General features: G+C 37.1%; 1 protein-coding gene across 1 annotated transcript in view; it reads right to left on the minus strand.

Annotated features, from left to right (window-relative positions):
* Positions 1 to 2404: 2404 nt before the first annotated feature.
* Positions 2405 to 12373, minus strand: part of LOC145978636 (uncharacterized) — a 31067-nt gene continuing 21098 nt past the window's right edge. The window contains exons 2-3 of the mRNA XM_083111390.1: positions 4386 to 4916; positions 2405 to 2927 (exon numbers count right to left, since the gene is read on the minus strand). Coding sequence (XP_082967516.1) covers positions 2694 to 2927; positions 4386 to 4916 — 765 coding nt within the window. The 3' untranslated portion in view covers positions 2405 to 2693. The remainder of the gene's footprint in view (positions 2928 to 4385; positions 4917 to 12373) is intronic.

Consider the following 12373-nt stretch of genomic DNA (forward strand, 5'->3'; position numbering starts at 1 on the left):
ATATGAGGTAACGTTTTAAAATGTGTTATTAACTGTTCTTTAAGTATATATGTATGAAGGAACATTGTCAATTGTTGTTCGTCAGGATGTAGCAATATCATAAACTTAGATATCAGTTAAACGGACAGATGACATCGCGCTGGAAGCTAATGTTTTAAACTTTTTCAAGCACTTTTGCTGCATTTCATATTAGTACTGTATGATGGAATGTAAGTACAAATATAAAATACCTCAATGTACATAATTAGTGTGATTGAGTGTCAATTTTGAAAGAAGAAAATATACAATGAGATAAATATTTCCTTGGGGTTAGTATTTTGGATGGAGGGTGCTTTGCGAAGATAACAAAACAAAATATTCTTAGGTTCTCGATAACGTAGATCTCTGGAGGTTTCAGTGTTGTTAGATTCTAACGTTACCTAAATACCTCAATATACCACTAACATGAAATTATTTTGTACTTATATAATACGTTTGATAGATCTGACCCTTTGATTTTTCAATACCCATGAATAAAAATTAGCCTGAGGTAAAAACCTTAAAACCTTGCAGAAATAGAGGAAGATTTTTATGATTTTCAATAAGTTAATAGCTTAATTATATTAATAATATTAACACTCTATGTTAATTATGTGTGCAAGCTGTAAAAAAGTACTATTATTTATTTATGGCTTATTAGTTACTATGTAGGACACCCATTGTAAGCAAGTAAAACCAGATAAACAAATGCTCTTTTGTCCAAATATACATTTTTTCTTGGTATTCAGAATATGAAATGTGTCTCTCCTCTGCCGTCCCACTCATATTTTCCCCTGACGATATCCTTCTTTTCACATACCCGACGTTTCACGTCACTTTCAACGAAAAATTTAGTACTATGACGTCAACTCACAAACTTTAATTTCAAAAAGCATTATTGCTACAAAGGATAAATGATGAAATTTCTTCTTAAGCCGGCAGAATATGTGCTCTCCGTTAGGACGTAAGGAACCGCTGGGTAAAAAAAAACAGAAAAAAAATACTTCTTGGGTCCGAATTTTAATTGTTTTAAAGCATGTAAATAGTCATGCCTTCATTAATTAATCGAATTTTATTAATTTGAACATTTGCATTACATGATAAAAACAAGAAAAAAAAATAACATGTTGGAATACCAAACTGAAACGCACGAGCGCGTGTTGGGTAAAATTTACCCAGGCAGTGTTTCTACGGCCCTGCGAACAGAACTAACGAAACTCTAACAGGCGTTCAAGGTCCTGACATTCGGGAGCGTTCACTGGAAATGTACTGAGAAAGGTGACCTCAGACACTCATTGGAAGTGATCAAAAAAATATATTTCAAAATCGGCTGAGAAATTTTTACCCATACGCGCGTCCTTACGGGCTAAGCTTGGTTATAACATTATGTGCAAAGATAGAAAATGTACGCAATGCATGAGTGGCATCGACCTCCATCCAGGAACTAGTCCTCGGTGAATTAGTGAAAAGCAGAGAAAAAAAACAACAAAATTAGAATCCAAGAGTGATGTCTAAAAATGAAAAAAATTTACACAATTGTGGTCATAAACATACGAATTAGAATAGAGATAGAATAAATGTGTATAATTTTGGATTAAGAGCATATAGACTACATAATGAGCTTAATCTCCAACACGTACACTTCCTTTCGATCAGATATTAAAATTAATGATATTATATGAAATAGTAGAATCTTGAGAATGAAAAAAAAATATCTGGATATGGACCAGATAATGGCCCAAATTCCTTTTGTTTTATTGCGATTTCATCATGCTATGAATGCAATTTTAACATGATTCGATTTCGATTTACTTCTGTTAACACATCCTGCGGAGTTTTAGTGACTACTTAAGATTTCGTTCAATATATGCTTTCGTGGTTAGGTTAGGCAGGTCAGGTTTGGTTCTCATAGCATTAAAATAAAGACCCCAAATGCATTCTACTAAGGTTCCGATTTACTTTCACATTAATTCCCACTAGTCTACGATACTTACAGTCGCTTGTCAACGGAAAATACATTGTCTATGGGAAGCGCGGATGCTTGCGTAAGGTAATTTTTAAGTTGTTTCTTCAACATAAATAACTTTTTTTCGAAATCCAAAAAGTGCTCATTACTTTAAGGAAGGTTCAAATTTCGTGTGACAATGATTAGCAAAATTCTACAATAATTAGTCTTTCTGCTAGGAGAATTTGAAAAAATAATCATGAAACAATCGGAACCATTACCCAGATAAGTTATGAAAAAAAATTCCAAGATTTTTTAGGGGCCAACGCAAGTCTCTTCAAGAACTGAAGATTCTGGTTTCAGCCGTTGGATCTCGACTCGTAATTTTCTTCACAACTCATTCGTCTCCAAGAAAGCTTCAAGACTCTGAAATGGTTTCAGTGAGCAAGTTACAAAACGTTTTGTGGAAATCCTTTATTTACAAAAGAAAGTATTTGTAGAACCTCGCTGCATTTACAAGTGAATAATATCACAATACATTTATAATGCTTTCAATATTACCAGTAATTAAGTCCACACACACTAAGGTTAGTTGTCTCTGCTTAGTTAGTACTGGTTTCTCCTAGATACATGACAATCACACGTGCACGCACGAAAACGTTCACGGAAGATCCTCCTAGATCTTCGCCTTGGTATTAAAGCCATCAGCCTTTCTTTCTGTCGACTTTCTTCAATAAGGCCCTCCGTTTTGATGGCCATAGCCACCAGCTGGATCCTCGTACCTGACCGTGGGCCTGAAGCCATTCTCATCAGCCTCGTAGGTCACGACTTGGGTTCTTCCATCCGGCAACAAGACGCGGTACTCGCCAAACGCTGATTCGTGCTCTCGACTCTCCCTGTGGCCGAATTGTGTGCCGTGATAGGAGTCGCTCACATCGTATGTAAATTCATACTGGGCGGGTTCCTAAAACAGAAACAGGTTACTTGAAAAATAAGTGGAAATTTCAATTGCTTTTTCTTCAAATATGCAGTGAATTCCCCTGAAGGATATTTATTTTATATTGTCTCCACGATTAAGATATTTTACTTTATTTATTTCTTTGAAATTGTATTGCCAGTTTATATCCTCAAGAATCAGACTATTGGCTGTGTTCTTGTATCTGAAAACCTATTTCTTATAACAGTAATTCGTCACAGAATAGAAATCTAAAGAGTGAAGTTTTATCTGTACACCTTGTTAAGAGATTGTGTTGCACATGTAATCAATCTACAGACTTTCATAATTTATGAACTTGCGTAACCTAACATGATCATCTTGACAAGCCAATTTAAATAACAGATCTAGCAATTTTACGTTACGACAAAGTACATCATGCCAGTGAGAAGAATGAGTGACTTTATTTTACGTGATTAGAATAGGCAAACACAGCAATTTGTTTGAATTGATACACTTTAGCGTTATCTTTACGATATACAATAATGCATCAAACTGTGAGCCTGATTCTTCGCAGAGACCATCTATTACCGCGTTTGTTACAACCTGTCCCGGTTCCCGCGCTAGCTGATCGCTGGCTTTTCTCGGTGCTGGGGAAAGTCAAAGCCAGGCAGCCAATTAAAATACGCAACTTGGCAACAGCGTCTACGTAAGCGCCTCTCTTCTGGCTTCCATTCGCTCCTCGCTGTCCAGCAGACGATTTTTTCCTCGTTTCTCATTGGCACCGAAACTGTAGAGCGATCCCTAGCGCGGGAAACGGGACAGGTTCTAACAAACGCGGTATAGTATTCCTTCAGAAATACTATTTTGTAAGTCTGATAATTGAAATTCAATGAAGGGAGAAAGTTTCGTTTCTTATTTATACACTTTGATAATATGTACTGAATGTTTTGGGTTACCAGTCTGCAAGATCAAACTCAATTTTTCTCTTGGATGGACAGTCACCGGCAGTGGCGGCGATTCCAGAACTAGGCTGGCAAGGTGAAAAAAGTGGGGGAGCAAGGACAGTTCATCTTTCCTTGTTACGTAAGGTTTAGTGTAGTGCAGAGGCAAAAGTGGCAAAACCTGGGGGGCAACTGCCCCCCACGCACCCCCTAATCGCCGCCACTGGTCACCGGCAATAAAAATGCAACACCTAAATCACAGCCTAAATCCTATAATACTCTCTTCTCTGCAAGGTGGTGTGTGTGTTGCTTTACACTACGGCGATAAGTGGGTTTTAATAGGAAATTTTCAAAGGCAACTTCTAGCACCGCCGTAGAGTTAGTCAACACACATAACACCTTGCAGGCAAGCGAGTATTTCAGGATTTAGGTCTGTTGATTGTGTCAAATGCGACTGCACACATTAGACATACACATATACAGAGGGTCATATAGACCTCAATATATAGCCTAAATAAAATGTTGATAATTCATAATAACTTACCGACAAGGAATCCTCGAACGCATTGTATCTATTACTGCCAGATCCAAATGAGTTGTAACCCGAGGATAAAGAATTGGATGGAGCCCCGTAATGAGAAGACGGTACTCGAGAAGACGCTGCGAAGGACGGTGGGCTATAGGTTGATGAAAGTGCTGACGAACGGTAAGAAGAACCAAACTTTGAAGACGGAGAGCCGTATCTCGTGGACAATCTGCTGGACGAAGAACCTATCCTGGAGCGTGATGGTGGACCATACGTCGAGCTAGGCCTGCTGTAACTGGACGCTGACGACGTAGGGGCTCCGTAAGAGGTAGACGGGATGGACGCAATGGTGTATCTTCCATCGTATGAAGAGCTGCCAGACGACGGGGCTCCATAGGTGTCTGACGGAGGCCCATAACTGGAGGCTATTCCGGGTGGGGGAGGTGAAAAGTCATTCCCTGTGGTGGAGTACGATGACGGTGGTAGATAGCGGTTACCAACTGGAGGCTCGGCAGAAACAAATGTCGCCAATAGGAACAATGACAGTGCCTGAAAGAATTCCTGTTTTAATTATATTGATACACCTTGTCCATAAGCTGAATCTTATGAAGATGGTTTCAGGAAACCTCTGTGATGCAACAACTACATGAGACGACTTAGTGAACTAATTGATTGAAAATTTATGTGGTAACCATGGATCGTTCATTGTGAAAACAGAGCGTACTGGCAACGTCGTCAACCTGTAAGGGTTCTGGGTTCGATACCCGGTGGAGCCACATTGCACAGTGGTTCGGATATCCCACTTAAAACTGTAAGTCCAGTCCCGATTAGCCTATCTGTGCATAAAGTAGACACACAACCAAACCAAAGCCAAATCCTTATGAAAATATTGCATGCGATTAGATATGCCCAGTTTACCAATGAAGGGTGTTGAACAAATCTAAGCACGGATCGCATTTGTCTTTTCAACTGTCAAAATCCAGGAGCTAAAATGCCACAATATGATGTGCTGGAATGAAAACAAGTATTGGGTAATGGCAATATTCAAAGAAAGGAATAATATAGGATACCATAAACCAAGAAAAAGTAAGCCATGGTTAAATAATGAATGTCATAACCTAATAGAAATAAGAAATCAAGCTAGACTTAGATGGTTAAATAACTCTGATGATACAAACTTAAGCAATTATAATAGAATAAAGCGAGAAGTTAACCGCACGTTTAGAAGTAAAAAAGAGATTACTTGAAAAGCAAAATTAACGAAATTGAAACAAACAGCAAAAATAAAAATATCAGAGATTTATAAAAGGTGTAAATGAATTTAGAAAGGGGTGGCAACATGAAGTAAACTTGGTAAAAGATAAGAACGGCAATTTTTAGGCTGACCCAAGCGATATTTGAAATAGATTAGTAGTATGATTGACTGTATTATAAACTCGATAAATGATGAGCCCCTCTCAAGCAGATTTGTCTACACTTAAAACTAGCTCAACATGAGCATATGAGCTTTTTGCTCAAGTGTGGAACCCTGTCTAATCCAAGATTTTTGTAAAAATGCCCTCGGGAATTTCCTGTGAAATGATGAGCCCCCTCAGATTGATTTGCCCACACTTACAAAAGTTGCATCAGCCAGATTTTTATCCATAAGCTTGTTAAAAATAAGCTTTTTTTGATATTGTTTTGGACATACTTAAAATTAAGCCAAAAACCCATACCTACCCACACATATTTACTTCCGGTTTAAGTTTAATTGGATACCAGGTTCAATTTGTTTATCTAATATTAAAACAATGCAATTCTTCTAGAATTGCTCTGTGACCCTCTCATTTCTTACATCATAAACATATGATTTTTCACCTATGAGAATAACACTACATATGGTGTCATCAGGTAATGCCTCATGGAATTCACAGATAATTTTAATGTTTGTCCTGTCATTAACCACAACTTCTTTCCTTTTTGAAGTGTTGATTACAAACATGGGTCTCTGTGCTTTGAATTCATCTGGTGTGTAATACATGTCAGTATTGCCAGTAGTGACTCTTTTGAATACTGAAAATGCCTCATATAAATTGAGGAAATCATCCTTGGACATGTCTAAATTATAATTTTCTCTAGGAAATACCTCATTTCTGCCATTTTTAAGATATATGTTCTTGATGTTGCAGTTATCAAATTTACTTGAATTTTTTTCCTGATTATTGTGTCTTCCAGTCTGAAACAGTACCACCACAAAATCCGGCATGTCATATTGTATACTGGAGAATGAATTTGTAGCATCAAACTCATAATAAGTACCAGTTGCGGGCTTCTGTACACATTGATATGTATAAAATTGTAAAGGAACCTGTGGATTTTTTATTATATCTGCTTTGTATTTAAGAGCATAACTGGCTTCATATTCAACAACTGGGATTCTTAGCTCCATAGTCTGAATAATGCATTTGCCTGCATCTGGTAGGGTATTAGGCAGAGCTTCCCCTGTAGAGTTTAATGTGCTGTACCTCATCAAAGCATTATTATCATTGGCAGCTCTTCTAAATGTAATTCTTAAACCACCCTTCCACATAATATATTTGTAATCTGAGAAGAATCCTGGCAATAGGCGCATGGGGAACAGCACTGTGTGGTTCTTAGATAATATCTTATCACCAGCCTCAAATCCACCTATTTTGTAGTAAGAAGCCTCGGTTTTGGATAATTTTAGTGTGGCCAAAGCTGTGGAGGTAATGCCGGGATAATCTACTCTGTTTATAACAACACCATGCTTTCTGATCTCAATTTCAGAGAAAAGATGCGGCACAAAATTATCTACCAATCTTATATTTGAATTTGCCGGATAATCTGTACCATCGAGCTTTACAACATCAAATTTGATGTATAGATCTGCTCTGTGGGGGTGTATAAAGCCATCCCCTACATCAAGATCAACCTCAATCTCTGTGTTGGGTTGATTTAAATTTGCAAATGTCCTCCTGTTTGGGGGGAATGATTGTAGCTCATAACTCTCAATATTTTCCATTTTTTTCTTGTATGTATTTTTATTTAAATATTAATCTCTATGATAGCAGTTGTTGTGGCTCCAGCAAAATCAACTAATTCTTCTTTTTCATTAGTGACCATCAATTCAATATAATCTATTCTATTATGACACACAGGAAAATATAATGTTGGGGATGGATTGTAGATGATGGGCTCCATAAATTCAGAGTTAGGCTTGAATGTTGCAATGATGCCAGTTTGTTTGTGAGTGCCTATGCCATTTGATTTGGTGATCATACCCTCAGCCACATTACAGTGAATATTCTGAGTCTCTATGGCTAAGAATTTAGGTATATTCATAGCAGTGTGTTTAATAGCTGGTTCAAGTTTTGTGTTGTTCTCAAAGCCTAACAGCTCTCCTATAGTACCCAGATCCACTGTCTCTGTAGCAGATGCAATCTCTACTCTGTGAGTGACAGAATTTTGACTTAACACTACACCTCTGGGTAATTGAGCATTTAGAGTAGATAGATTATATTGCCCTGGAGTGATGACAATTTTTTGATCCCCAACAGCAATTGTGTTGTTGTGGTGTGTAATATTAGGGATCAAGTACATGCCATAAAATGCTCTGAGAGCTATTGTTTTGGGATACACTATATCATCATGCAATTTGAGTTTCAATATTGAATTTTGGCTGGTGAGATGGAATACCCCCATGATGTTTTAAATACCACAAGGCCTTTTGAAAATCTTCAATTGATGGTTTATTTATTTGAGACATATATCTAAGAACAGATAAACACAAATGTCCAAAATTAACATCTTTGAAATTTTGAACACGGGCATTATTGTAATAAAGATTAGCTGAATTTAGATATTTTATTAAATTTTCAGGTGGAACACCTCCAAATGAATCAAACACAAATGCCTCATCTTTTAAATATTTAAGATAACAGATCCAGTGAGTGCCCTGATTTTTGTACTTATCCAAATTAACAATACCACACTCTTTGTTGAGTGGTTGTTCTGGTAAAGAATCAGACATGTACACACCTCTAAAATGTTTGATGCCCAGTGGCTTGAATAAAGCTTCAATATCTTGGTTTGTAAGCGGCTCTTGTTTTTTTTAAACTTATTCATGGCTCTCTTAACACCTTTGCCTTGTTTCTCCATGACCAGGTTATGGCGCTTCAATTCATCTAATTCTGCAATATTCTTCTTGGCATCTATTACTGTTTTTGCTATGGCGGCTGATCCCCCGGCCAAGCTCCCCACAGCCCCGAGAGCAGCTAAGATGGCAGGGATCGTAAATATGAATCCCCCCACATGTGATTTTTTTCTAGATTGTTGTAATTTTTTTAATTGGGGGGTACTAAGCAACAATTTCATACCATGGCCCTTGGCAATACAAGAATTTTTTTTCTTGCGCTGCTTTTTGGTTAAAAGGCTATCAATAGTTTTAAGAGATTTAAGACCTGCATAAGGTATTTGATACATAACACCCTTGGCCTTCATTGTAGGTTTATTATATACATATTCACAAACCCCACCCCAGTTTTTGTTTGGTGCTCATAGCTATGGTGGTCCCCAATGCTGCTATTTTTTCACTCAAAGAAGCATCTTTGCTTACAAATCTACCAAATGCAGCCTCTTCTAATTTCTTGTCTGCAACATGTCTCTTGTCAAGATCAGAATGTGTGTTGTATGCTATGTCATGGTCTCTACAAGCAGCATCTAGGGGATTAACACCAGGATCACCTCTGTTTAATCTATGGTCCAATTTTGTACCGGGACCACAATATTGATAGCCTGGAATGTGTAGTTCAAATGGCACCTTGTTTATAATGTCATTAACAAGGCCCCGACCCTCAGAAATATTCCAAAATTTAGGTGGTAGAGTATTAATAATTTTTATAAGATATCCAATCCCCTTAGTGTCATTTACTATAAAATTAGACAATTTTGTGCTTATCATGTCCATAATTCCAACCTTTTCATTGTAAAAATTGTGGTTGCCAGCATTTTCCTCCCCAGCTATCACCAATAACCTATCTACAAGTTTCCTGACATCATCAACCCACACAAATTCTTTGGGCAGGGTGTTGTATTGTTTGATTCCACTGCCAGTCTTGATCTGTGACCATATGGGCTTGATTAAATTGTTGTATTTTGCTCCACTGCTCGACTTGACTCTTTTTTGTGTGGGATCATTGTTCTGGTATAGAGCATCTGATTTTATTAATATTTCTTTGTAATTCTCATAATCTTGATCTGTATAGCTGCCAGGTCTCTTCCTAGTCATCAGTTCCCACAATCCAGGTGTTCCGGGATACTTAACAAAAGCACCTTTTTCTCGGAGACGAGATTCTGAATATACAATCAGATCATCTCCCATAAATGTTACTCTGAAATTGCCAATTCTATGTATGATGCTGCCATCACGCTCTGTGTCAGCATATAAGCCAAAAACCTCATCTTTGTTGTCTTTAGATGTGCTTAAATATTTTTGAGCAAGAAGACCCAATTCAATAGGATCCTGAGTAGTTTCAATTCTTCTAGGAGCAATAGGTCTAGGTGTATGAATACTGGAAAGTGGGGTGAATGGATAATCTAATATGTTCCTTGCAGCTACAGGTACAAGCTCTGTGATCAAATTTTGATTTTGCTCTGTAACAGTTTTGATATTCTTACCTAATTCACCAATAGCATCAATTATAGGCTGTTCTGTTTGTTTGTGTTTTTCATAGATTCCACGGTTCTCTGATTTCCATCCCTTAAATCTTTTTACAAGATAATCTCTTAATTTAAGATCATCAATAATTGGCCTTTTCATGTTTATTTATATATGTTTCAATGTCTAGAAAATTGTTGATTTTATTTCTGTATTTGCCAGTATTAGGTGTTCTTGTCATATCAATTGTGACAAACCCATAACTGTCCTGGTTCCAGCACCCACTGCAAATCTTGGAAAAAATATTGTAGCTCATGTCCCCACCTACATATTCATCATGTATGTGTTTGAGGTTGGTATGGTCTTGATGAAACACACATATAAAATTGCTGTTGTCTCGGATCAGTTGCTTCGGTATTTTTGAAAAAGTCTGTGCCAGGTAGAAACAATCTATGTTTTTGTGTCGGCCCTGTGTAAAGAAATTCCTAACCTTGTTTTGATTATCCAGTATAATGTCATCAAACACAACAACAGAATTATCAAGACATTCATGGAGTGGCTTAACATCTGGTTCAAAAGTGGCTATATGCAATCCATCATATAGCTTCATCAGCTGCTGATATTTTAATTGTTCCAAGCTCTTAGAGAAGATATACAAGTGCCTGTTTTTCCAATCTAACCAGTTGGGTGCTAATAAAAAATTATCAACTATTAGTGTAGTTTTACCACAAGCAGATGGCCCAACAATAAGACACCTAATATTATCAGGCAGCAAGTTGCCATTTCTCTTATTCTGCTGTTCAGGTTCTGGCAGCCTCTTTATAACATCCCAGGTGTTCATATTATTATTTTGTCTGCATCGATCCAGCTGTGTTCTGGAAGTCCTAGCCATTTGACAAGTAACTTGTTGCCTTTTCTGCGGATGATTTTTTCTATGAGATATGTGTCAGGCTGTTTAGTTTTGCTGAGCTCTTCTTCATAGAACCTGCCTTTGAGAATTTCTCCTCGGTGATCCTTTATTATATATGTGTTAAGGGTCCCAGGTTTAACTTGAACCACTGTAAATAATTCAGTGCTCCAGTTTCTTGTAAAGCCTCTTTTGAATAAGTGCTTATATTTGCTGATTCTTACTTGTTCACCCACCCTGTATTTGGCCTTTCTTGTTGTTGGCTGATATTTAGGATAATAAACAGTGCTGATCAATTTTTGCTCATCAGATGAAGTTACTTCAGAGGGTTTCATGTTGATTGTGGAATGGACCGAGTTGTTATATTTTTGTAGAAGTTCTGGAAGAATATTAATCCATTTATAATTACCTTGAAGTGTAAATTGTTTATACATAAGATTTTTTAGGGTTTTGTTGAATCTCTCTACAATTGAGGGCTTGAGATCACTGTAACTCGAATAATGTTGTATTGACTGGCTTTTAATAAATTGTTGAAACACTGAATTATAAAATTCTTTGCCATTATCTGTTTGCAAATAGCGCGGTGATCTTCCACTCTGATTGATGATTGTTCTGATGGCTTTTGTAACACATTTTCCAGTCTTGGATTTGAGTGGCACAGCCCATGCAAATTTTGAAAATGTATCTATTACAGTGAGTAGATATTTGTAGCCCTTGTTGATTTTGTGTAAGTTTTTCAGCTGTCCACTTGCCATTTCAATCAAGTCGCTCTGCCATAAATCATCTATGCTTTTTGTGACTACTGGCAGTCTCTTATAATTATGTCTGGCTTGTCTGTGTAATTCATCAACAATAATTTGTCTAGACATAATATGTAAACAAGAATATTGCAACTATGGGGTGTTCAGCAGCTGATACTACAGGATTTTCTAAATATAATTTGTCCCCTATTTGTATTTTAAATTCCAGAGAGCCATCATCTTCAGCATAGGCTGTTTCTAATGTATTGGGGTCTGTAAAATCCTCCAATTCTACACTGGTGATTTTCACTTTGTTATCAGCATTTGTTATTGATAAGGTGGGGTAGTGGTGTGCCTGTGGTTGAAGCCAATATTTGATCTTGATTGGTCTCAATGTGCCCCCAACAAAAAACTGGTAATAAAATTGTGCAGGGGACAGCATATATATTTTGCCACCTGGTGTAAATGGTGAATCATATTCTTTGTTGGGGATGCTGTACAATTCAAGAATTACTGTATGTTTAGGATTTTCAATTATGCCTGTTATTTCTTTTTCTGCTGTAAGCAATCTACTTGTTACAGATTCAAGGTGCTCATTGATAGTCCTAACAACATCATCATGGCCTGGCTTGATTTTTATGTCCACAACAAGTTTCTTGTATTGTTGCACAATTTCTTGGAGCTGGGTGGCAAAAACAGACAA

The sequence above is a fragment of the Lepisma saccharinum genome, chromosome 25, assembly GCF_977018435.1.
Source record: "Lepisma saccharinum chromosome 25, izLepSacc3.1, whole genome shotgun sequence".
Classification (NCBI taxonomy): Eukaryota; Metazoa; Arthropoda; class Insecta; order Zygentoma; family Lepismatidae; genus Lepisma; species Lepisma saccharinum.